The following is a 27956-nucleotide window of genomic DNA, read 5'->3' as shown; positions in this document are numbered from 1 at the left end:
GTTTCAGGTCCACATCAATTCAGAGCTTTGTGCAACAAGAAATTGCTCAATTTTGTGCTGTGTCAGCAGTCTCTGGCTACAGTACTGCTATAGGCTGTAGGTAGCAGCTTACATATTTCTGATTGGTCTGTGGGACTAAGCTGATAGAGCACAGGTAGCTTTTCTGCAGTGTTGTTTTAAGTGGACTGACCCATACTGTGTGCCGATAGCGCATTTCCACTCGCCTTTTTTTACGTCTAAACTTCCAGTTCAGCAGCTTTCTCTATCATTCTGTGCAAAGGATTTGGTCTTATTTTGCTTGATATCACAGCATATGTTCAGTGTAATGTAAGCTCTAATAGATTACGTTAAAGGCTAATAGAGAACATATGGTCTCTACTGAACTTATGTAAACTTTGTTAGAGTTAATTTAATGCTGTATAACACTGTTAGTTTTGCTGTTTATATCATGAAGCAATTTTCCACATGATATAATGTGTTTGCGTGGTCATTTTTTGCAGTGGAATTAATTTGCTGTACAGTGAATTTGGCCTGGTTTTTGTTTCTGTTGAAACCTTAGTGTTGTGTTTTCCCACACAAGCTTCGCAAGCGTTCTGATTCAGTAACTAACACGAATGTCAGCTCTTCTCTGCTTTGTCCTCTTAGTGGGTTGCAAGGTCACTCTCTTATTCACTGGCTTGTTCTCTCCTCTCTGTACCCCTCTGTTCCCCTCCAATCTGCCCTGCTTCTGGGGGGTCGGGCAGACCCATTTGTGCCCACTGCTATCCTAGGTGAGAACCCTTTCTCTTCATACTTATGAGATAGATCATGCGCATTTATTATGTGTGTGTAACTTACTTCCGGGGTCTTAGGTATACCTACATTTTTATGAAGCACGGAATGAGATTACAAGACCACATTCATAGCAATTAATTCACTATAGCTGGACTGCTTAAAGGCATTAATAATTATTCAAGAACATTCATAGCCGTTCCTTTACTGCTGACATCAAATTTTAAAGAGCAAACAGAATAACAATGACATATGTGCTAATACAGTTTAGAGTCATTATAACTGGTTATACATGTTTATGAATGGTTATGAATGTTAGAATTTTTATGGTTGTGAATTTGGCAATGGACTCTTCTCATGCATGTAATTTATATCGGTACTGTAGGAAAATTTATATTGAGCTCAATAGAGGATAATTAATGTCTACTTAAGGCCCCCAAAGTAAAGGACTCTTGAAGTGTTTTTTTCAGGGGAAATGAATGTAGAAATGTGTTCTGAGAACATGGAATGCCCAGTTCCTTGGTTTGTTTGGTTCTGCTAATGCACTGAGGATGGCTTCTTCATCTCCATACCTGCCTGCTGTCCTTCTCTGTGAGACGGGGGGGGGGGCTTTTTTCTCCCCCCCCCCCGAGCTAAGGCTGGCTTCACTCCATCCCATCCGCATTCCGTGTCGTGCGTGTGCCGTCACGTGTGTGTATGACCTCTCGTGTGCTGGACAGACGATGTGGAGAGGATGAGGGGCAGTGACAGAGCGTCGCGGCCGCCGCCCGGCCGCGAGCTAGCGCCGCCGCGCACGCCCGGAGGAAGCGAAAGGCGTGCGGCTCTCTCTCTCTCTCCGCTTAGAGAGGGCGATGCCAGTCAGTTGAAGGAAAGGAAAGAGAAAGAGAGAGGTTAGCAGTGTTCCTCTCACTCTCTGAATCGTTGTCTCTCTCCTCAGTAAAGAGCCTTATGCATTATTCCTTTTAAAGATGCTCTTGCCTTTGGCCAATGACTAGTGACATTCTTGTTTTTCTCTTTTTTTTAGCCAGTATTTATTAGTTGTTGTTTTTCTTTCTTGGCATAAAAAAGAATAGTAACTTATTAATTATCATCATAACAATGCGGCATGAAGTTTTCTCAACAAAACCCAAGTTTTCATTATATAAAAGTATATTGCGATGATAAAAGTAAGTGTGTGGCACAATGTATTAATAATGTATGGCTTCTGGGCCACAATATGCGTGTGCAGAACTACTGTATATAACATTCCAGAACTGTCGTGACTATAGTGTTCTCACTCCAAGAGTCACATGATTATTGTACTTTCTAGAAAATGTATTGCTATGGAAACACAAAATGGTTTGAGTTACATCTAACAGCGATAAGATGGGTTTTTTTTTTAATAATTAGCAGGTTGTTAGTGCCGGTAGTTTGTTTGTATGTTGTTAGCTTGCTTCAGGGGTCAGTAAATTCTAATCATTCAAGATGTGCAAAATCTAATTTTCACAAGTCATTTTAAAACGGTAAGAAAATTATACATTTAATTGGACAAACTTTTTAAATCATATTTCACTTTTGGCTGTAATTTTTGAATTCTATGATGAAGTTTTGCTAGTATTGAAATGGCCAAGTCAGATGACATCTCAGAAAAAGTAAAGATATATCTAAGTAATTTATCATAGGGCTGGCTTGTTCATAGACGCCATTTTGTTGAATAGGAAGTTCAGTAAGGACCCAGAATGTGACCTTGCCTAGATTGGCTCAAGTACAAAACTGTACAGGTGCTCATGCTGTATTGTTGCTTACACCCTGTTTCCTTTCTCTCCTCCTCTCTCTTCTCTTCACAATTAACCTCTTATGTACCTTCTTAAAAAGTGCCCATTAATGGTAAGTGTGCCCTGGTGGAGGAGGAGACTGTGTTGCTTCATGCAGAAGGATGCCAATTTTGGCCACTTCTGATGTGTGTTGTGTTGCCTTGCCTGGCAGTTGCCATATAGCATCTCATGCCCTCTGTGTCCACCGTGAAGCCATTTTTAGCTAGCATGGCACGTCCTGCGGCCCAGCGTGGTCTCACCATGCGTACGTGGGTGTCTTATTTTTTTCTTGCATCTGTCCTTATTTATTTTCTTATTTATTTATTGCCCAGTTGTTTTACTTCACTACCTTTTGAAGGTGTCTCATCAAAACCCACGTGACCATAACCACGCTCCCGAAGGCTCACTTTACCATTGTTTCATTGTATTGGAGACTTTAGCGCTAAGATTTGGATGGATTAAAGAAGTGTATATATTAAAAGATTCTATAAGGATTGCTTATTGAAGAATTGTTTTAGAAACGTAACTTGAGTTTTCCTCCACAGTCATACATGGTGCCACCTGTTCTCAGAAGTCTGCCTTTATGTTTGTGTTTACTCCACATTTCCCTGAAGCGCTGTTTCATTTCAGCTGTTGCATAAGGAAAGAGCCAAAAGCTTCAGTCCATATGTTTCCCACAAACCATCAGAACTGAGCTTTTCGTTCTGTGAGAACTCATGCCACTCCACATCTTCTCACCCAGTGACTGAGCGGTGTCGTGTCCCTCCACTCGATGTTGAGTCTCGGCTGTCACCGAAACGCGGCCCTGTGACGTAGCACCCCGAGTGACCGCGCCTCTCCCTCGCACTCTCTCCCCGTGTTGCAGATGAGAGCCAGACCATGGCGAGCGACACCAGCAGCCTGGTGCAGTCGCACACCCACTCCTACAAGAAGAGGGAGGCGGTGGTGGACGTGCCGTACCAGACGGGCCAGCTGCACCCCGCCATCCGCGTGGCCGACCTGCTCCAGCACATCACCCAGATGAAGTGCGCCGAGGGCTACGGCTTCAAAGAGGAGTACGAGGTGAGAGACGTCCCCACTACGCACACTCATACACACATACACACCCTTACACACACACGCACACTCATACACACATACACACCCTTACACACACACACATACACTCACATAAACACACACTTACACACATGCATACACACACGCACACACACACATACTCACTCATATACATACACACTCATACACACATACACACACTCATACACACATACACACACTCATACACACATACACTCACTTACACACACTCATACACACATACACACACTTACACACACGCACACTCATACACACATACACACACTTACACACACACTCATACACTCATACACACATACACACACTTACACACACTTACACACACGCATACACACATACACTCACATAAACACACACTTACACACATGCATACACACACGCACACACACACATACTCACTCATATACATACACACACATACTCACTCATACACACATACACACACTTACACACACACGCACACTCACATAAACACACACTTACACACACACGCACACTCATACACACATACACACACTTACACACACATACTCACTCATACACACATACACTCACTTACACACACACGCACACTCATACACACATACACACACTTACACACACTCATACACACATACACACCCTTACACACACATGCACACTCATACACACATACACTCACATAAACACACACTTACACACACGCACACTCATACACACATACACACACTTACACACACATACACTCACATAAACACACACGCACACACGCACACTCATACACGCACACTCATACACACATACACACACTTACACACACTCATACACACATACACACACTTACACACACACACACACTCATACACACATACACTCACATAAACACACACTTACACACATGCATACACACACGCACACACACACATACTCACTCATATACATACACACACATACTCACTCATACACACATACACACCCTTACACACACACGCACACTTATACACACATACACTCACATAAACACACACACACACTCATACACACATACACTCACATAAACACACACTTACACACACGCACACTCATACACACATACACTCACATAAACACACACACACACGCATACACACACACACTCACATAAACACACACACACACTCATACACACATACACTCACATAAACACACACTTACACACACGCACACTCATACACACATACACTCACATAAACACACACACACACGCATACACACACACACTCACATATTCACTGATATACATACACACACATACTCACTCATACACACATACACTCACATAAACACACACTTACACACACGCATACACACATACACTCACATAAACACACACTTACACACACGCATACACACACACACTCACATATTCACTGATATACATACACACACATACTCACTCATACACTCACATAAACACTCACACACACACACATACACACTCAAGCACAAACACGCACACACACACACCCACACACATACTCTCATACACTCAGACACATACACAAGCACACACACATTATATGTCCTTCACCTTATGTCCAAGCCAGACTACAGCCAACACTGACAACACTCTTTCTTTATTCTTCCTTATTTTTTATTTTCTCACTACTTATTTCTTAATTTCCTTTTTTCCCATGTTTCCTTCGTCTTTTAGTTTGTTTTTCATTGTTTTAATTTAATTTATTTTGCTTTGTACTGTGTATCTCGTCTCATGTTTTTTTTTTTGTTGCATTTTTCTTCTTTTTTGGGTTTTATCAGACTTATTTCTCAGATGGCCTGTGTGCTATTAGTGTTTCTCCAGCATCGTTTGCACTCGGCCCACAGTGCACCAGCCATTGATTTGCTGCTATTCGTTTAACTACCTTGTAGCCATCAGCTGGTATGCAGTTCAGCTGAAAATCTGAAATTCCCCAGACAGACACTGCTCCGTTTTCACCATCCAAATCTAGTCGAATTATCATATTCTACCCGAACTGTTTAAATTCACAGAATGTAGCTAACATTTGCAAACTTTAATATGGCAGCCTGCCTAACCCCTTTACATGTGAACAAACTATTGACCCCCACCAATCATCATTTCCATTTCCCGCCAGAAGGGGGCAATATCCTCTCTTATCTCATTAATTTAGCCATTATTGGAGATATCTGTTCATCAGTTCCTGTGCGTTAGATATGTATCTGTAATGAATGTCCCACCCCTCGCACCTATGCCCCCCCCCCCCACTTCCCATAATTCCTCTCACCGGTGAAATGATACAAGAATTAAATTAATGATGCAGTTCCCCACTATTTCCTGCTCAGACCTGTTCAGGGCTGGTGGTTTGGGACTACCCTGAGGGTGTAATTCATTATAGATAGAGATTTTTTTAGTGGCTTAGGTACATGCAGTGTCAGTTAGTCTAGAGAATGCAGAAGGCAGCACACAGAATTCTTGATGCACATTTTTTTTCAGAATGCTGTATCTTCACTGTTGTTTTTCCTTCCCAAATCCTGTAAATCCAACTGCAGATGAGGTTCTGTTTTGAGACAGTGATTCATTTGTGTGTGCGTGTATGTGCATGCGTGTATGTGTGTGCGTGTCTGCATGTGTGGAAGTGCGTGCGTGTGAGTGTGTGTGGATTTGTTTGTGTGCAGTTCAGATGCTAACTTGCTAACCTGTCTCAGCTCAATGACCTTTAACCCAGATGAGGATGGAAGTGGAGGTCCCCACTAAACTGTTCGCTTGTCTCTTTTTGACCCCTGCTTCTTGTTATTCTGTACATTAACTATGGAAAAGATTAATGAGGTAAGCGGACACTTTTGGTTATTTGCAAGTTCTTAGAAATGTAGTTGTCACATTGTGAACCGTAGACCAACCTAATAACCCTCACCCCCAGCTTTCTTTCTGCTTTTGCTGTGATACGTTGGCAGCTTCTTATTGGCTACTGCAAGTCTTGGGAATGCCTTGTGTAATAACAGTATCATGAATTAATTTGAAAGTCCATAGACGATGAACAGGAGTGAGCAGGAAAGATGATGAAATGAAATATATTTCAGGATGTAAGTGGTGCTAGCAACCACTGTTTTGCAATGAAAGTGAATACTTAACTGTTGTTTGCTTTGCTGCATCAGGGAGCTCATTATAAAATGATTACTAGTCATGAACCATAAACGTGACACACTTAGCTAGTTGGTCACAGCCAGATCTGCAAGGGCATTAAATGAGCTTCACTCACATTTTTACAGCATTTCAGTCTTAAGTCTGAGCAACTCATCAGCAAAGCCAACATCATTCTTCTCATATTGCTATGTAGATGCTTCTTTCCTGTCCTTTCAATTTTCGGACGTGATGAATGTGTCATTATATGTGCTTTGGAATATGTGTCTTATGTGAGTTAGGATTTAGGATTTTCTGCTACCTTTACCATTGAAGTGGAGGTTATATGGTGACCACTCTCTGTTTGTCCGCCTGTGTATTTGTCTATATCTTATTTGTATTTATGTTGTGAAATCATTGCCTTAAGTCCAAGTAAAAGCAGTTAGGTTTTTACAGCTGCTATGAAAGTGTTAACTGTTGAGAGCTTGAGTTACCTGAATCCAATACACTGTCTCTAAACGTTTCCATAAGTCATGTCAAGTATACTCTGTACCCTGTGTTACAATGATTGTTTAACAAGCCTGTGATAATGAATTACTCATAAGGCTATAAGAATCACCATGCTCTGCCAAAACAATCTGCCAAGCTGTTATCACATTACAAGCAAGTTATAGGGAATGCCCCTTGCTATTACTGGGATTTCAGAGCAAATCACCACATGCACGTGTCTGACATTGCAGTAATAAAAAATAAGGTAACAGAACATGGGCATTTAAAAGAGCATTATGTGAAATCACTGTCCAAGATGAGGCAGTCTATAGATCAGAATAATTTAGAATATTTAACCACGTCACTAGGAAAACAGTCCACCCTTTTCCAGAAGAATGAATTACTAACATATGCATTCCTTTCCACCTTTCTGTGATACTGTCTCACAGTTCTCCTGGAATTTAACTCCATGCCACAGTGACACATCTGATGGAATATTTGCAGTCAAAACTGTTCTTTCTATGTGTTTGCAGACAGCAGGAAATTCACAAGAGTGTGAGTTTCTCTCTGATCAGGCTTCAGTGGTTGTACGTACATGGGAATTATTGAGAATATGTATGGCATTACTGATATCTGCTAAGGTATGGTGGAAGGTACATGATCTGAGCAAACTACCATTTTTGTATTTTTAAAAACTACAAAACAGGCCCCCCAGAGCCTGGCTTATATTTTAATATCACAGCATGTGTCCCCTGCTGCAGTGAGATGCGTGGGGGAGGGGTTACAGAGACAGTGTCTGCTGGACTCTGTTTGACTCCATTACTGTGTGAGTCTGAGTCTTTGAACACAGGAGGAATTTTGTGACTTGAATCCTGAGCTCTGTTTGAGTTGCATCATGGGTATAAAGACATGTTTTCAACACTCGCCTTTGTCATAACTGGCACTGAGACAATAACACCAGAGTCTGATATTACAGGAGTTGAGCTCACGTCTGAGAAAAACACTGCACGCTATCAACTCATCATGAGCAGGTTTCAACTGACTGACTGCTGATGTCTGGTGCTCAGACTTCAGCAGCTTTGTCTGGACTGTGTCTTGTGTGAGGAGAGCTTGCAATCTTGTGCCTTCTGCATACCATTTTAAAGTCAACTGGATGAAATACGGGAACTTTGAACGGTGGTAGGTCATTGGTGAAGTCCCACCAATCAGACAGCACTATGTGGACACATGACCAGTCGCGGAATTGTTCCCTGTAATATACAGCCATTTCTGTGGAAGTACACCAGAATGGACGCATGAGCATGACCTTGCTTCATAAACACCAGAAATAACAGGCAGCATTTCAGTTACAATAACAACAACAATAATAATAATAATAAGAAGAAGAATAGGAAAGTTGTCATTTTAACAGAGAATGGCAATGCAGATACCATACATACACATACAAAGAGGGGGAAATACATAAATATATTTACACATTAGTACACAAAAATGGCCTATAAATGCCTACATGTTTAAATCAGATCAAGATCTGTGGAGAGGGGTCTGTTAAAGACTAAGCCCATATGCTCTGTCTCTCTCACTTTCTCTCTCTCTCTCTCTCTCTCTCTCTCTCTCTCTCTGTGTGTGTGCAGTGCATGGAACAGCTAAATACTGAGAGTAGGTACTGCTGTTAGGGCAAAGGGAAGCTCTCTGTTACGGAGATTTACTCTTTTCGTTTTATGTAAATATTTATATTGTGCTGTTTAATTTTGTGTGCATCAACATTACATACTATTTCTGTGAGCACATGAACTAGCAAAAGGTCAAATGTAATCTGTAAATCTGTAACACAGATTTCCCGAAGGATCTTAGAAAAGCATTGTACTCAGTGTAAAGCAGTGTAAAGTTAAAACGTTTTTTGAATTCTTGAATTCTGAAAAGCTGGGTGCTTCATCTTTCAAAGCAGATCATTGGAAACTACAAATGAATTCCAGTCAAAGTGAATTGATTTCCGCTTGAGTTTTGGACGATAAATTATTGAGGGTGAATTCTGTTGGCGTGCTCTGTTTCTCAGTGCCCGAGCTCCCTTTTGTTTTCTGCTGCTTATCTGAAAGTACACTGTTGTCGCTGAGGCAGTGCATACAGTGAATGGATGTCAGACACTTCAAGTCGGTTGTGATGGCAAAAGGTCCTCCTTTACAAGGAGGAAAGCCTTTCTTTCAATGAACGGATTAGAATTTCACCAAAGGAACTCGACCAAAATCAAGGCAGACTTGCGGAGTGCGCATTGAAGCAAGTTGTAAGGCATAATTTATTATTTAAATGAGGGGCAAACATTAAAATAGTTTAATTTTGAAAGTGATTGTGCTACTCGCAACATTACCTTACAAAATAGTCTTCATAAACAACGGTAAAGATAAAGGATTTCTTTATTTATGTTCCCTGTCCATTGTCCCAGTATACCTCCACCATTCATTGACTTGGATACAATGCATTAACCCCTCCATTAAACGTCTTTGCTTGCAGGCCCCAGTGCATTTTAAAGAATGAGAAATCGGCGTGGAATGCCCGCTGTCCGGAGGGCCCCTTGCAGCGCCCGTTTTCATGGCGGAGGATGACGCACTTTCCCTGGGCCTTCCATGAAAGGCTTTTAAATCCGGCCATAGGACGCACGGATGTCCTCTCGCTGCGCAGATGCATAGGTTCTCTTAAAAATAAGAGGTTTACGCATCTTTACCCGCACTCAAACATTTTTCCAAACCCGAAGGCCATTACGGGCCATCCGTACTTTGGATACTGCACTCGTATCCAACTACGCCGCTCGGTCTTAAAACCAACGCCGTACCAGTTCCCCATTAGCAAAGAGAGGAATCAGCGTTTGTTTTATTGTTATTGCTACTGGTGTTTTAGTAAGAGTGCATGTGTAAACAAAACTTGCTGGCCAGTTTATTTCTGATATTTACTACCAGGGGGGCAGTAAAGCTTGCCCTCAGCGTTTTGCTCACAGTGCGAGGTAAATCAAACGTTACCCGTCCAGGAGCTACCACAATCGAAATGTTAGCGGTATATATTTTTATATGTTTTTTTCACCCAGAAATCATCACCTGTACTACCCACTTCAAGGGGTGAATATTTTGCACAGTTGAGGCTTCCATTTTAGTGTTTTTCATTTGAAGTTGCATTTCTTTTTTCCGTGATTTACAAGCTATTCAGAAACTGAGAGCTTCGCTTTTTCTCCATGAGTTTCAGGTAATATTTTTCACTAGGCGTCTCCAGCACTTTACTCTGATGTGAAACACTTACTGCATGCTGTTGCTGTTGTCCTAGGCCAGTGTCAGTGTGAAGCACTCTAACACCAGCTATTCAAAGGCCCTTTTCTAAATCTAAATTAATTTAATAATTTTGTGAAGTGATGTGTCAGAGTAGAGCTGGGAAAGCAGGTGGAGGAAGATAGCATGCGTATTTATGGCAATTATTTGAGCCTCTCTACAAGAAAGTTTTATATTGGAAAGCACACATGCGGATGGGATGGTGATTGTCAGTCATTATGATATATAGACACATTTCGTTGTCCTATTGAAAGGCAGCGTTCACATTGCTTGAATAGTTTAATTTTCTGTGGAGCCCCCCCCCCCCCCCCCGTCCCCCCCGACTTGGACGGTGGCTCTCTAGCGGAAATGTATTTCGATGAATCGTTCTGATTGAGCTTCCTCGCGCGAAAGGCTCGCGCGATTAATATTTCATGAGCGTCGGCGCGCGCAGATGTGTGGGTTTGATGTGCCAGCCAGCTGATTTTGTATTTTCCTTGAGCCCCGGTCCTTCAAAAAGGAGCAGGCAGCGCGTGCGGCGGCGGAGTGCTGCTCGGGGACGGGCCGGGCTCCGGCTCGGGGGCCCCTGACGCCGGCCCTAATGGGCTAGCGGTTCCGCGGGGCTCCCAGGAACACGCACTCAGAGCTTTTGATGTCTAATAATGATGTGGATGTCTCGTTTCTTTCCGTATAATGTTTCCCCTTTAGAGCTGAAAAAGGACTCTATTCTTTAACTTGGTTATCATTTAAGGAAGTGACTTGTGACACCTCGTTTCATGTCCTTTTTTCCTGTCTCTCTCGCTCTTTTTTTCCTCTTTCAGAGCTTTTTTGAAGGACAGTCCGCGCCCTGGGATTCCGCAAAGAAAGATGAGAACCGGATGAAGAACAGATATGGGAACATTATCGCATGTGTGTACAAAAACTCACTCTTCTGAGACCAATTTTACTGACATTATTATTATGAGCAGTGCTAGTAGCAGTAATAGCAGTTGTAATATTTATCTGTGGTCATCCTTATTTTACAAGTAGTGTTATTACTAGTAGTAATATTACTGTTTATTATTATTATTAGAGCAGGTTTAATAGTAGAAGCTGGGGATCCAAGCAGTCTTATCTGTATGAGGCTGTGAGCATCAGCTGTCTCAGTAAAGAGTAAGGAGCCAATCAGGGGTGAGCACATAGACAGGAAGTAAACTACAGAGTATGCTATTGTGTTACTGCATTACCAAAATGTCTTTTCAAATGAACAGGGAAAAGCCGGGAACAAATAATGCTGAAGCCTTTGCTGCTGTCATGGTTTTGCAAGGCCCTGTGTGTGGAACTCAAAGCTCCCTCTCGCTTGTTAACACTGTTAATTCAACACTTGTTCCCCCTCCTCCCTCCACCCCGTCCCTCCCCCCCCTGTCCCCCATCCCCCCCTCAGATGATCATTCCCGTGTCAGGCTGCAGGCCTTGGATGGGGAGCAGAGCTCGGATTACATTAATGCCAATTACATCGATGTAAGTACACGCGCCAGCCCGCGCTCTCTGCGGAAAGGTCACCGCGCTCGGCCGCTGGTGACGCCGGCTCGGGGGGAATGGGTGGCCTCTTACCTTCCCTTTTCTTTCCTATCCTCACAAAACCTTGTAAGAGCGCTTGTTATTCACTCTCTAGGGAGAGAGTTTATTCTCTATCTGTCTGTAATATTTCAGTGGTTCAGCTTACAGTTATGGAGGACCAGATCTGCCAAAATAAATAAATAAAGAAATAAATCTATGAATAATTGATTAAATGACCAAGGAAAATGAAAAAGTTGGTGCATATTTTCCATTTTTTAAATTTTATTCTGTATTTATTTATTTCTGTATTCCGTATTTTATTCATTCCTGCAATTTGTTTCTGTATTTATTCATTCATCTATTACTTTTCCCTGTGTTTATTTTTTTCTTCATATATTATTTGTCTTCCTGCAAGTATTTTATTTCTTTGTCCATATGATAATGAGTGGCTCCCATTGGTTGATAGGGTGCATAAATCGAAATCAAAGAAGCGTTATGGGTTCAGTAGTTGCACCGTTGGATTCGTTGAAGGTTCTGTGGCTTTGTACAGAGATTCTCCTATTTCAGCCCAGCTCAATGCACTTCAAACAGCGAAACGGAGCAACTCATGCTTTTAACCACTGCTATGAAATAATGAATTTTGTGGATGCTAAGACAAACAAAAAAAAAAGCATAAACTAATCAAAAAAGTGCTAGCTTAAAATTTATATGTGATGGAGGTAAGATGGAATCTGGGCCTAAATGCTCATTTCTGGTACTGTGATTGGACACACTCACAAAAGCTGGGCACATGCGTAAGGTCACATGGGGTCATTTCCCCCTTTGTGTTGTGATTTACAGCCCTCTGTCATTTAGAGACTTTACAGCTGTCTTCAAAGGGACGTGTGTACATTTATTATGTAGACGGGACACCTTACAAACGCAGTGCTTTTAATTATTCAAGCAGACGTTCTTTCAGAGTACGGCACATTACGCTCTGAGTGCTTTATAAAAGATTCCCACTAAAGCAGTTCCCATTATTAGACAAGAATACATACATATTAAAGAGCACTCTGATTGAAAACGCTTTAATCTGTGATGCCTGCTTCACTTGAAAAGTACTTAGAAATCCTGTTAACTGATTAATGACTTTTTACTTTTCTGGAAAGCCTTTTAACCCATAATTTCCAAGCCTGTCCAGACTGATAAACTGTTGTACACAGAATGCTCGTAAAATATTAATAAGAGCAGTAAAAAATTCCCTTTTGTGTTGTTTGATTCTGTATTGGACTGTGATCAGCTATACAGACGCTCCTGAGAAAGATCTCTTGTTTATTGTGAAAATGTAACCCGTTCTCCATTAATATGTTTTACCATAGCCTGTAATTCTAGTACTACTACAACTACTACTACTACTACTACTGCTGCTGCTACTACTACTACTACTACTACTACTACTACTAATAATAATAATAATAATAATGTGTGTGTGTGTGAGTGTATTTATATAGAATGATCTCAAACTAGCATGAAACTTTTTGTCCTTTTTTGCTGCATGGATGGAAGTGAATCATCTTGTTGATGATCCCAGCAGTTCTGGGTTCTGACTATCCACGAGACCACAATGTGCTTTAAACATATCTAAAGCTAGCCTCACTGTGTTTGCCCCAACCCTGCTTTGAGTTCCTATTTTTAAATGAGCTAATGGGTTTACACACACTCACACAGACACAGTCTCTCTCTCTCTCTCTCATACACATGCACACGTGCACACACACACACAAGCACACACGCGCACATGCACACACACACACACACACACACACTCTCTCTCACACACACGCACATGCACACACACACACACTCATGCACACACACACAAGCACACGCACACACATGCACACACACACACACACTCTCTCTCACACACACACATGCACATGCACACACACACTCACACACACACACACACACACATGCACGCACACACTCTGTTCTTACAGTACCCTCTCAACCGGGCCAGCACTTATTCTGGCAGGCTTGCAGTGTAGTGAGGTCCCTGTCCCAGAGGGACTTCAGCTCTAATCCCAGGGTAAGGTGTATCTATGTATTATGTTACCCTGGAGCGAGATGCTTATCTTGACTTGGTCCACTAAACAATTATGGATCAGCACCTTTTACCTCTCCCAGGTTTCAGGGATGAATAATTTAATGTGCTTTTGCTGGAAACCAATACAATGCACTGCTTCACCTTAACAAGGAGTTTGAGACAGGGATCTAGAGTAAGAGACTCTTTTTAAAATAAAAACACCATTTTTTTGGAAAACAACTCCCTCATTTGGAAGTTAGCATCGCAAAGAAGGATGCAGGATTGACTGATGAAAGGGGAGAATAACCAGGTTCAGAGGGGATGTCCTAAAATTGGCTGTCAGTAATCGGGGTCCTATGTTTGACAGGGATGTTCAGTGCTCTGGATACAGCACATGTTCTATTATAGTAGACAGACTGTAGTTGTGCTGTCACGGGTACCGATTTAATAACCAGCAATCCTTTATTTGGGTGGGGGGATTATAAAGACACTTTCTTTTGCAATTAGTATGCCTTTCAGCTAATTTCTTTCGGTGTCTGTTCAGCATTTAATTTGGGCTTTCTTATCACTTTTATTTGTTGAAATCAAAGTTATCCTTTACACATAGACACATGCCTTGATACGTCACATGACAACAATTATTGTCATTCTTAATGGTTTTTTTTTTCCAAATTTATATTGTTTAAATTATATCAGAGTTTGTAGAAGCATTTTTGCATCAAATAGCCCCAGAAGAAAAACTGTGATCTAAAACAGTTTTTCTCATGAAAATATTTATTTTCTTTATGAAATTCATAAAGTAATACCATTCTAAATGTCTTTTCAGCATGGGATCTAGCCATTGTTACTCTAGTTATGCAAATCTTCACAATGTATGCATTTATCTTGATAGAGTAAGAAGTGACAATATACTAATTTTTTTTGATGGTTTGTTCAGCACATTTTGATAGGCTGTTGAGTGTACATTCAGTTTTCAAATGCAATAATAGTGCAGTGCACAAAGTGTTCCCAAGCAGCCAAACTGACTCTGCATCTTATTGGATTAAAAATAATAACACTAGAGGTCAAAAACTGCTAATACAGGATACTTATTGTTGCAATTAATCCTGTACAAGGTTTGAAAGTCTCTACTTGAAAAAATAAACAAATCACTCTGTGGTCTGAGCAGATAAAGAAGTCATTAAAAATGGTACATAATTTGATAGCTGAAAGAATCCACAGAATCAGAGAGGGGGAACTATCCTTTGTGTTTGTTCTTTTATTTCAGTTCTGAAACATTAATTACAGTCCAGTTAAATTGAATATGTTTGAGATAAGAGACTAGCGGGAGAATTGCACTTTACGTTCTGTTTCCCCACACATAGTCTCTCATGAGAATACAAGGAATTCAGCAAATTTGAAGGGATTAGGGTAATCCTGAGAGATTGAGCCTCCTTTGTACTCAAAAGTGCCGCAGTTTGTGTGAGAGGAATTATACCACTGTCTTGTGTGAGCACCGCCAAGCGAGGGGTTTTTCTACTTGCGTGTTTGATTTTTCACTCTTTGCACATTTATATTGAAACTCGCCGTCTCGTTTGTTATCATTTCACATGTGTATTCTCTATAGCATTCGTTTGGATCACTGAGGCGCCAACATCAAACTGAAATGCAAACTCCTACGGCTGAAAACATTTTCCATTATGTATTTGCGTGGCAGCTGTATTTAACCAGGGGAACCTGGCTTAAATTTGACAGTTTATTGATTCATTTGCACAGCTGGATATTTGTGGTACAGCCTAGATTTGAACAGGCAGCCTCCTGAATGTTGCATTATTCCTGCCCTGTTCACTAATTCATTTTTGACAGCTCACTTTTTTAATGTTTTCTTCTGGCTCTGTTTTTGTTGTAGGGCTACCACAGGCCTAACCACTACATTGCAACTCAGGGTAAGTGCAGGAAGCTGTTATTCTGCCTGAACTTCAGTCATGTGACTGTGTGTGTGTGTGTGTGTGTGTACATGTGCGTGTGTGTGTGTGCATATATGAGTGCGTGCATTTGTGTGTGTATGTGTAGGTATGTGTGTGTATGTTTATGGGTGTGTGTATGTGTGTGTGTGTGTGTGAGATAGAGAGAGAGAGTTTCTGGGGCATGCACATACAGAAATGCATTTTTCTGTGTTCTGCCGCTGCAGCGACTTTTGTGGGGTGACCGGTTGTCCTTACCTGTCAGCGTGCGGCATTGTGGGTTCCACTTTATCTGGGAGCGCACCTTACGCCTCCGTCGCCTCCCTCTTCCCTTAGAACAATTAATCAGCCGCGCAGGCCTGCTAGGAGCGCGGGGAATAATGAATAAATGGATTAGCGGGCGCGTGCCGCCTCGTTTTGTTACCCCGTTAATCTGGCCGGCAGATGCCCTCCTGAGGAGCGCGTGGGGACGCCCCCGGGGTTAAGTCTGATTGATGCTTAATTGTTACGAAATTCTTTGGGCCGACTGGACGCAGCAGGACACCAGGCCTGGGGGGTGACTCCAGCATTGCCAGGAAGTAGGCAGGAGTGATCAGCCGGTAATAGACTGGCGGCGGGGCTTAGAGGAGCGGGAGCTACGGAATTACTTGTTTATTAAAGCCGTGTCTTCCATCGCCCGCGCTCAGGTTTACAAGACAGTAGAATCAGGTGGCATCTCAAATGTGTGTGGGGGGAGGGAAAAGGCACTGATTTGTGATCTTAGGGCCCTTGGTCTGTTGATGTAGGTGAGCTTGTTGTGTTATTGCAGCTTGCCCTTGATTGGCTGGAGAACACTCAGAAGACCCAAGCTGTAACCCAATCATAATGATACCTGATGGTTCTCGCTGCCACATGCCGCCATTCCGACGACGTTGAATTTTGTTAGTGAATTTAGGTAGTGAGGAGGAGCAGGCTTGTGGCCAGTCCGTCCGATAGTCTGCTTTGTCCGTACGTCCGCAGCTAGTGCAACAGCTAGCACGATACGCGGCCAGCACCACGGCCTTGAAGAATGAGGCGAAGTTGGTGCTTCCGTGCCAAAGATTCAGCATTCCCTCGGAGTGTGGCGCACTACATAATTTATTGCAGTTCGTCACCAACAGACAGGAGTGCGGCGCGCGGTGCACTGACAAAAACTGCTTCGGGGCGCTCTGAGACACGGCCAGGGTGATGAAAGGTCCTGAAAGGAAATGGTGTCCTATCCAAGACTAAAAAAGCGCACAGCCCTTCCTGACTAAGTGCGCCAGGCAGAGTTCTGCTGGCAGCAGCGCCCGGCAACGATGCCAAGGCCGACTTACTGTCTTTCCGTCCGTGGGTTTAAAAACCTGCATCTCCACCTCGTCTCCACCGGCAACGTGCGTGCCTGTTCTCGTTCCAGCCTACGCAAGGACCTCGTTATGACTTAATTAGTCAAATCCGCTACTTAGTTTGACATTTAAAGTTTACTTGCAAATGTTGCTTTTTGCAGCTAACGATAGTGCTTTTGCCCTGCGCACATTCTAGGTGCAAGAGTACATGAGTAATTATGGAGGTGGACCAATTAAGCCAGGGGAACTGGTTTGAGTGAGCCACCCTCTGGAAATTGAGTATGACACCTGTGCCTTCCATGAATTCTCAATTAGTTGATGCACTGGAGGAAACTTAAGGAAATTCATGAATTTTTGTCCTATTTTTTTTTTTTTCTGAGCAGTAGTCTGTACACGGTGTCTGGCACTGTACTGCCTGTCCCTGTGCTGCAAAGTTTAATTCTTTTTTAGACTATTACTTAGAAATAAAAAATGTAACTAGAAAAATACAAACCGTGACACCAAGTTCTTTTCACTACCATTGTTCTGTACCTTTTGAAAGTTGGCTTCAGGCTTCAGCAAACAAATAACTAAATGTAATACTCACACTTTTGTTTTACTGATTGAGCTGAGCAGGTTGATTGATTCTCTAATGTGCGAAAGCTCTGTATAGGTAATGGGTCTGCCCTGGTTTTTTTTTTGGTTAACACAAGGTTTAGACAGTATGATGGAAAATGTCCCCAAACTAAAAAGAGAAGACTGCTCTGCTAAGCGTCTGGCTCTCGGTTAGGAGTTCGACCACACTTCAGAGGGGAGGGGTTTGCAACAGCTGTCCCCCCATAAAAAACCTCATCGCCATGCTCTCCCCACTGGTGACGGTTAATGAGTCATTTAGCCAGGAGAGCTCATGGTCATTTAGTCACACACTAACGAGGACACAAGGACACGTGCGCGCGGGCCGTGTCCATATGTATTACATCTTAAAATATGCACAGTCTCTGTTTCACCGAACGTGCGGAAATAAAGCTGAGGGCCGGAGGCATCGAAGCAGCTGGTATGGCTGAAAATTTGATGATTGGATGGGAGGGTTTGATGATTGGGGAGGATTATTCACATCTGTTAATGTCATCCATTTTAAGACTCACAGTCCGGCCTTAAAATCCTCAAGCAAGTCACCTTGCAGGAATTTTTAAGAACATACAATCCAAAGACATCCAAAAGACTTCTATATCAGCCTTAAAGCATTGCGTAGTTCATGTATTTTTATACATTGAATTAAGTTCTTAAATGAATTTAAAACTAATAAAAGATTATGTGCTATGTGCTACATGAGATCAACTGAAACTAATATGAGCTGTTGCAGTGTAGCTTCCTTGTACTTTGTCCGACAGCTGGCCAAGGTGTCCTTTAAGAAAGAACTGTAAGTGTGTGTAAAATGAAATATTCATGCAGTGGGAAAATTGTGCGTACAGTGTACCGGTTGTGGACATTATATTACATGCAGGCCCATGTGGAAGCCTACAGCTGTCATACTCCACTTCCAAAGGAAAAGGATGGTCTGTGGGAAATGGATACCGGCAAGCGGGAGACATCAGAAAGTTGTGAGGAGGGAGTTGTGAGGGGTTTTCTTGCTCTGCACGGCTGGATGAGACGTCTACCCTGTGTGAGCCAGTATCCTCAGCAGACAGGCTCTCTCTCCTTCTCGTTCTCTCTCAGACAAACATACACACACACACACACACACGTTCTCTCTGACTCTTTCTCTCCCTCCCTTTTCACATTCACAGAATCAGAAACTGTAGTGCAGTTTAGCCACACAGTGGAATTTCCTCATTTTCTTTCTTTGCACTATGAGTGCCCTTTGAGTCGGTCCCTGTACATCGATTCTGGTTTTGTGTCACTGTGTGGAAGTAAGGGTGGCCATTTTGTTTCGTTTTGTGGCCGAAGAGTGGCCATTCAGGCTCTTCTTTCTGTGGCAAATTTTAACTAATGAAACAGGTGGAGGTTTAGTGTGCATCCAGGCCCTGAAAGCAGCCCCCGGAGTCTCATCTACTTGTTTTTATTTTGTGAATCAGAGGGTCGTTAAGCGTGTTTTTAATCTTTATGCGTGGCATGTTTATGTGTGTTTTATCGCGTGGAAACTTCCGGAAGCACGCCGAACGCTCTTCCTCGTGCCTGCGTACCATCTGCGGCCGTACGAGTCGATGCGCGACGCCTCGCGGAAGCGCCCTGTCAGTCAGCCGCTGCGTTCACGTCAGCTTTAAAGGGCCCTTGGCACTCCGGAACATTCTCGTGCTCTCTGATGTCAGAGACCCTCCCTGAGGTGAACTCCTGCAGACGCAGGGACTAATCCCAGATCAATCACGCGGTTTTATTCTCGCGCGGCGCGTTCCCCGCGTTGTGCGACGCGTCGCAGTAACGGGGCTCTGGCGCGTTCTCATCATCGCGAGCAGGGGTGCCGTCGAAAGCCCGCTGATGTCATTTAGGAACCGGACAATTCTCACAGCCATTATGAGGACAGGCATTATGACGGGTGCGGTTATGACAATGAGTCACAGAGGACACTCGGACTGAAAGATGCCAGTGATTATCATTCCGCATGCTGTGTCCCGGTTGGAAATAAACCAGAACATGCACAGTGCACTGAGGAGATTAAGTAGAGTCCTGGAGAAATGGGCCAAGTTCATTAGGGTCAAATGTAAATGTAATATGATTTCAGGGAGGCTAGTATGTTTTACTGGCAAGCGCTGAATAATGAGTGATCGTGTGTGTGTGTGTGTGTGTCTGTGTGCATGCTTTAAGTTGCTGGATGCAATTTGCGGTAGCTTAAGGTAGCTCTCTTAGGCTCCTGACGACATGCATACAGGGATTTGCATACACTAATTAGTTTGTCAAAAGTAAATTTTACATCAGGCTGTTGATTAACAACAATGCTAATTTGATTGAATTAAATCAGTAATTGAATTCCTATCAGTGCACCATTATTGTTAAGCACAGACTTAAATGTTGGATTTATTAAAATCTATGTGAGCTAAATAGAAATGGTAGCACAGTTTGCTGATCTGTCCTGTTGATTACTCTGTTAGCTTAGCTAGTTAGTTTGTCTGCTGCTGTGGACCAACTCAGACATTAAGTGAATTCTTCATTGGCTTTAATCACAGATGTACATCTTTGAGTGTGCATTTGTTACATCATTTATATGCAGATTTCTGCTCATTACTCTGTGCTTCCATTACCTCTCAGATGAGAACCAGTGAAGTTAAAACAGACAGGTTTGAAATATGTCCTGTTAACACAGTGTCACAGGCAGTGGACATATTGACAGACTTAGGCCAAGTTGTATATCATGTTATGACCATTCTTGTGTTGTTAATGCTCTAAATCGCTATGCTGACCCGCTGAACTGTAGCGAATGTGTGACATTAGCTTTTCAAGACCATAAGGTGAAAGAGGAGTCTTGTAGTCTGATTATGCTGATTAAGGAGACCTGTCACAGTTAGTATTTTCCTGATGCTATTAACATGACTGTGTGTGTTTGACAAAAGGTTTCTGTTTCTCTGTTTCTGTGTCTGATTGCCGTGTGTATGGGCTCTGTGTCTCTGTTTTAATGGGCTGTTTTATAGGATTGACTCTCTCTGTCCCCAGGGCCCATGCAGGAGACTGTCTTTGACTTCTGGAGGATGGTGTGGCAGGAGAACACAGCCACCATCGTCATGGTGACCAACCTGGTGGAGGTGGGAAGGGTAGGTATTGGGGAGAGGGGTGAGAGCACTGTCCAGTATTCTCTACCTTGGCCTTCAATAATTAACCCAAAGACAGTCCTTAGGTCTGTGACTATTAGAGCAGGGAGAGCCTTGTTGGAATTGCTAGCTGCAAGATGTCCATACCGAATGCAATACCCTCCATTAAAAAATAGTACCCAGTCCTAGTTTGAGGAGAAATTCCATCTGAACCTCCTTTGTAGCACATCAGATGGAGAGTGCCTTGTACAGGTACCAAAACAAGAAATTCAGTAGGCATTAATAAAGAACGTTACGGAATTCCGAAACTATTTCACCTGAGATTTAAGAAACTATTTTCAAAAGCCCTGTAAGCCAATTTCAGGGGCAGAGCATAGGGTATCTGCACCACATATGCGAGAGATTCGCAAAGAAGTGCAAAGAAAATGTCACCTTGGTCGGTTTTAGCGTTGTGACTTGCTAATTACCCTCACGGCTCAGAGGGAGCCTTGGAGCTTACGCTGGTCTCAGTAGGCTGACCTGAGGCCGTCGTTCACCGCAGCCGGCCCTCCAGAGGGACCGGTAAGAATCTCCCAGCCATATCCCAGCAGGCCATCTGTTCGGCTCGCGGCCCACGCGGAGGAGCCGAGCTAATTGTTTTTGCCAGCCGCCGCGGATCCCGCTGAACGGGAAAGAAGCCCCGCTCCTCCTCGTATTTCATCCGGTTTGCCTTCTCCGTGGCGAGGATCCATCCCATTTGAACGCTTCCCTGCGAGCGAATGTGGAAATAAATCGCCCGAAGCAGGGCGGCACGCACCGGGTCATAATTTGAAACGGCTCATTCCCGAAACGCGCCGCCGATCGGGAGCGATCAAATGGCGCACTGCGTTTCGCTTAATTTCATTCCGGCAGAAACCAGAGCTTTACGATTCTCATCAGGGATTAGGCGCCTGCGGTGTCAGAGTGAGACCTGAAACCCTCCTCCACGCTAGGAAGATGTCACCGGGTACCGAAATCTAATTTTGCCGCTAATTAGCGCTCCGCCTCAGAAGGACGTTCTCCCAGCCACATGCCATACTCTTTATTTCCCAGCGATATAATACCACAAAAGCCCCTCGCTTTCCTATTAAAGCTTTTTTTCTTTTTTTTTCTTTTTTTGCTGCGGAAGCAAAAGAAGAAAAACCCCTCAGTTTTAAGTTGAGAGGGAAGTTTATAGTAACATGTTGGGAGATTTTCTTTCCCCTTTAGAGGAATTCACTTAATTGGTTTTATGTACAGTAATTAATTTTCAGAGGATAGATTCGCTTCCAGATGTTCCAATATGTTGTTCTGTTTTTCTGCCAGCATTTATCCGAGAAATCGACTTCAGTTCAAGCCTCATGCTTTTGCTACTGGGGTGTGTGTGTGTGTGTGTGTGTGTGTGTGTCATCTGCTGAGGGGAGTTAGAGGGGGACATGTGTGCTGGCTGTTTTCTGAGAATCTCTTTTTAGCACTAATGGGATTTTTAAGCTGTCCTCTTAACCGTGGTACGGGAACGGAAAGAGCCATCCCAGGAAGACTGTGGAATCATTTACACATCTTTTAATGTGGGAATGAGATGTTTTAATTTGAGGATTACCTTAACCAAGATAAGGCAGAAATCTTCTTATGGTTATTCCTTGAAGCAGGCATGCGCTGATATTGAATGAGGCTTATCTGAACTTTGAAATTTGTGAACACAGAATATCTGTGGAAGCCAAACTTGAAAGTGTAGAGCCATTGTGTTCGGATGGAATTGTTTAAGTATGAAAGCTGTCGTACACATAGCATAAATTTAAAAGTTTTTTTTATACATCTCAGATCATGCCCTTGAAAAATGCTAACTGAGTTTAAGTTTGATGCTCCTGCGCCTACACCTGTACACACAGTGTGTTCAGCAGTTGTTTCATAGTAATGTGTGATATTGAATTTCAGAGTACAATGAAAAACGAGCAAGTAAAAAGATGTGGTCACGTACAAACTGTGCAGTTGTTTATCAAGAAAATGAAATTTTGAGAAGAAAATGGTTGCATTTAACATATCAGAAGTCTAGCACATCCAGCTGAACACCCCCCTCCCGCTTTCAAATCATTGTCAAGTACTTTTAGATGTTTCCAAAAAGCCTGTAATTATTCAAATATCAATTTGTAATTAGGCATTAATTTAAAAATGATTTCTTTGTGAATCACCAATGCAGAAAAAGTATCTGTTCACATTCAACCTAATTTTACAATTTCGAAAAATAAATGAATGATGTGTTGTAGTGCGCTGAAGACATGAAGCTATTTACAGACATAAAATGTGCTCTATCTGAGTAAAGTGCACTCTGTCAGAGCAAAAATGTGCTCTATCAGAGTAAAGTGCACTCTGTCAGAGCAAAAATGTGCTTTATCAGAGTAAAATGTACAATATCAGTGTTGATTTAACACTGAACATTGGACCATGTAATCTGTCATGCCTGTACTAGTCTCTGTGCGTATCATGTTGCACTGTGTTTAGTTCCCGCCATGTCACATGATTCAGGGCCACAAATAAGAAATGTGATATTTTTATGGCATTTACCTAAACAGTTTAAGGTTTAGCAGCTGCTGGGTGGGTGAGGGGGCGAGAGGACAGCGGAGCGTTGGTGCGGAGGGGTATCGGAAACCGTGTGGAGGGAAGAGCTGTGTTTACTCCGCAGACCGCGAATGAGCCAGACTCCCGGGAGAAAGAATGGCTGAAAAAAAAAAACCAAAAAAAAAAAACAGGATGTTGATGAAAGCGGAGAGCAGAGCAAAAAATATGTTTTTCCTCTATAAATAAAGAGCAAATCGAGGCATCTCTCAATGACCATTTGCTAAAATGTACTGTAGAGTACGGAAGAGAACTACAAAGGCTACAAACAAACAACTTTGAGTCAGTGTGGACATTTTGTTCTGTTTATTTTACCATCCAGGAAGGGTTATTTACTGATACTAATATCTTGGATTTTTGAGTGTGGTCTCCTTTCCCAAGGGGTGTGACTGACAGAGTAGAGACAATAAGAATTATTGGTATAATAATATAGCCTTAGTAGAGCTGGACACTCCTGAATATACCCTACTTTGTTCTCTTTGCACATAAATATGTTAGACTTTGTTTCCATAGGTGTGTGGCTTGAGACTATATTTGTTGATCTGTTCTTTATTAGATTTATTATAGCTACAGTATGTTTATTACTCTGTTAGATTATTATGGAATTATAGCTAACAGTATGCTGGTGGTGGCATCCATGAATCACAGATTTTCGATTTAATATATACATATATATATATATACACACCTGCATATATACATAGTATATATTACAGATGTTCAAATCAGAATCTGGCCCTGACTCTGTTTTCTCACAGATAATTAACTGAACGATTAGTGCTACTGGTTGGCCAGACTGTGTTCACACCTGACTCCCAGGTAAAGGGAGGGTGGAAAATCAGCAGTTGTTGGCCCTCGAGGGCCGTGACTATGTGGGGCAGTCGCCGCCCATCACACCCTGCCCTTTTTCCCCCTGCAGGTGAAGTGCTGTAAGTACTGGCCAGACGACACAGAGATCTACAGAGACATGAAGGTGACTCTCATCGAGACTCAGCTGCTCTCTGAGTACGTCATCCGGACCTTCGCCGTGGAAAAGGTGAGGAAGAGGAGGGCTCCCCTCTCCAAAGCGGCGAAGCAATAACACGGCCCTCTCCAGAATCTCTCATCCTCCGCCAGGCCTTCTGGATGTTAATTGGAGGAGCTCCTCTGCGCCTACTGCACATGTGCGAGTCTACAGCAGAAGAGGCTCTTGGGCATTCTCAATATCAACCTGCACACTTCGCCTCTGAGCCAAGTGCTTGTACAGCAGGGTCAGGCTACAGCACAAGCAGGCCACGGCACAGGCTGGCCACAGCACAGGCTGATCACAGCATGGTACAAGCAGTCCACAGCACAGCACAAGCAGGCCACAGCACAGGCTGGCCACAGCACAGAACAAGCAGGCCGCAGTACAGGCTGGCCACAGCACAGAACAAGCAGGCCACAACACAGGCTGGCCACAGCACAGAACAAGCAGGCCGCAGTACAGGCTGGCCACAGCACAGAACAAGCAGGCCACAGCACAGGCTGGCCACAGCACAGAACAAGCAGGCCACAGCACAGGCTGGCCACAGCACAGAACAAGCAGGCCACAGCACAGGCTGGCCACAGCACAGAACAAGCAGGCCACAGCACAGGCTGGCCACAGCACAGAACAAGCAGGCCGCAGCACAGGCTGGCCAAAGCACAGAACCAGCAGGTCACAGCACAGGCTGGCCACAGCACAGAACCGGCAGGTCACAGTACAGACTTACCACTGCACAGGCTGGCTCTGCCATGACTCAGGGCTGATATTTTTTAATATAAGGCGGATGTGAAGTCAGTTATGAGAAATTGAAAGTGATTAATCAGAATCAGAGTGCCATTTCTTTCCTCCTTCCTCATTACATTGATGATTGATTTGCTTAGAATCTTCTATTGACAGTGTTATCCCGTTTATTATTCTCTAACCCAATTACACAGATGTTGTCAAACCTGAGATTTAAGCCAATGGCTTTTATGTCTAGTCTAGTGCTCCCCATTGTGCATAAATTACCAGTACACCCTGGGTTCTTTTAGCCATGGGAAGAATCAAATACCCTACATTAACATGGTTAAGATAAATAAATAAAATATAGCTGAACCTCTGTCGCTACCTGTATAAGGTGATCCTGCAAATCTTTTGCATTAAAGAGATCCTGTGTCTGGCCTCTATGTCCTCCCCATGCTGGGTGTATAAAGGGTAGATAATACGCCCAGCGCTCGGATGAGACAGAGTAAATCACATTCATGGTGGGATTTCTCTGCCTATTGTACTGGAAGCACTAAATCCCCAGAGTGAAAACAGGTCTGTGGCTGTTTGTGCTGAGGTCTGTCCCGTCGTGTCCGTGGGGCAGTCTGAGCGGCATGTCCCCTGGTGCACTCGCTCAGGGGCAGCGGAGGCGGCTTCTCTTCCCGTTTCTATCGCTGCGTCTGAAGCAGGGCGCCGCGTCCGCGCCCCTCCCCCTAAAAACACTTATTATCACCGAGCGGGGATCACCGCTAATGCAGGGCAGCCCAGCGTGCGGCCGACCGTGTGACTGAAGTACGCGCCGGCCCCCGTGGTCAGCATAAGCGCCTGATTGGATCCCAGTGTGAGGAACATGGAGCTAATCAAGCCTCCCGTTGGGAAGTTGTGCCGCGCGGTTGTTAAAGATCTTTGGGTTCAGTCCGTGCGCGAGCTGCACCACACCCAGAGCTGAATGAGTTTGCAGGGAAGAACCGCCCCGAACGAGCCCTTTTGAGTGACCCTTCTGACGGGTTTGAAGGCCCATGTCTGAGATGCTGTCCGTTTGTCTGTCTGCAGAGGGGGGCCCATGAGATCCGGGAGATCCGGCAGTTCCATTTCACTGGCTGGCCGGACCACGGTGTGCCTTACCATGCCTCGGGGCTGCTGGGATTCATTAGGAGGGTCAAGGCCAAGAACCCTGCCAACGCCGGGCCCATGGTCATACACTGCAGGTGTGTGCCTCTGTAAACAGGTTGTGGCCTCTCTCTCTCTCTTTTTCTCTCGTTTTCTCTCTCCTTCTCTCTCCCTCTCTAGCTCTCTCTCCCTCCCTCCCTCTCTCACTTTCCCCCCTTCTCTATATTGTCTGTTCCTTATTGGCTGGAGCTTGAAAGGGGGCGTGACCTCTCTCTGACCCTGAGCTGTGTTGTGGGTATTCTCTCAGTGCTGGGGCGGGACGGACCGGCTGCTTCATCGTGATTGACATCATGCTGGACATGGCAGAGAGGGAGGGCGTGGTCGACATCTACAACTGCGTGCGAGAGCTGCGGTCACGGCGAGTCAACATGGTCCAGACTGAGGTGAACGTCTCGGAGAGCCCGCGACCGAGGTTCAGGAAGGCCTGGCAAACACTCACGGCCACATCGCGGAATCTTCCAGATTTCCGTGTTCAGTGAGAGGCATTGTGATGCAGTGCTAAGAAAGCCAGCTTGTGGGTTTGCTTTCCTGCCATTTTACCCTTGAGAAAGATGATTAACCACAGGCATTTAACTGGATTTCTCCAGTTTAATCTGTGTGGCTGAACAGTATCGTACATTGACCGTACATTGCAATGTTCAGGCATCAGCCAAGCAAATAAATGCCATTCATAATTGAATAATTAAATGTGTACACTTCCATCAACGAAAGGTTTAATTGCTGAAATACAGCACATGTACAGCTGCTGTTTATCTGAATTAACCCCAATTAGGCTCCAGTTATGTGCACTGAAATGCTAATTGTTGTCTAAATTATTGATCTTTATCACAAAGCAGCCATCCTGCAGGTTCTCTTTAGCTGGATCAGTTTTATCAATCATGTTATATACTGGGCCCCCGTATCTCAGTGTTTGTGGCTCTTTAGTTACGTATGCAGCTCTTAGATTATTATGGAATGAATATCTATATATATGGTATAACATGTCTTAAAAATGGCCTGTGATGAAATAAAAGCAAGCACTGGCTGTGACAGGGAACACGTTTTGAACTCATTTATAGTTTTATAACACCATCGCTAAGCAACCTTGTTACGGTTTTCCAGCGTGAAGCATTTGCGAGCGGCCATCGCTCGGAAGGACACGCCGTTCCACCGGAATCACAAGCGTCGTTGGTTTTAATTGGGCCGGCGGGTTTTTTTATTTATTTATTATTTATTTATTTTTTTTTGAAGAGGGCGGCTGAATCGGGATTAGAGCGACTGGAGACCGAACGTTGCC

At 43.6% G+C, this 27956-nt stretch overlaps 1 protein-coding gene across 15 annotated transcripts in view; it reads left to right on the top strand.

Moving 5' to 3' along the window:
• Positions 1-27956, top strand: part of LOC118234757 (receptor-type tyrosine-protein phosphatase mu-like) — a 179887-nt gene that overhangs the window by 139875 nt on the left and 12056 nt on the right. For 4 of the 15 annotated variants that reach the window (XM_035431556.1, XM_035431555.1, XM_035431554.1 and 1 more), the window contains 12 exons: positions 744-770; positions 1491-1661; positions 2626-2637; positions 3430-3626; positions 6460-6468; positions 11360-11447; positions 11962-12038; positions 16034-16070; positions 21056-21153; positions 24680-24796; positions 26564-26718; positions 26928-27063. In XM_035431556.1, the coding sequence (XP_035287447.1) occupies positions 744-770; positions 1491-1661; positions 2626-2637; positions 3430-3626; positions 6460-6468; positions 11360-11447; positions 11962-12038; positions 16034-16070; positions 21056-21153; positions 24680-24796; positions 26564-26718; positions 26928-27063 (1124 nt within the window). The remainder of the gene's footprint in view (positions 1-743; positions 771-1490; positions 1662-2625; positions 2638-3429; positions 3627-6459; positions 6469-11359; positions 11448-11961; positions 12039-16033; positions 16071-21055; positions 21154-24679; positions 24797-26563; positions 26719-26927; positions 27064-27956) is intronic. The other 11 variants (XM_035431565.1, XM_035431561.1, XM_035431558.1 and 8 more) reach the window with 7 other exon arrangements.

This window comes from Anguilla anguilla, chromosome 8 (assembly GCF_013347855.1).
Source record: "Anguilla anguilla isolate fAngAng1 chromosome 8, fAngAng1.pri, whole genome shotgun sequence".
Lineage (NCBI taxonomy): Eukaryota > Metazoa > Chordata > Actinopteri > Anguilliformes > Anguillidae > Anguilla > Anguilla anguilla.
Note: the sequence above shows the minus strand (reverse complement) of the source record. Positions and strands in the feature narration are given on the sequence as shown.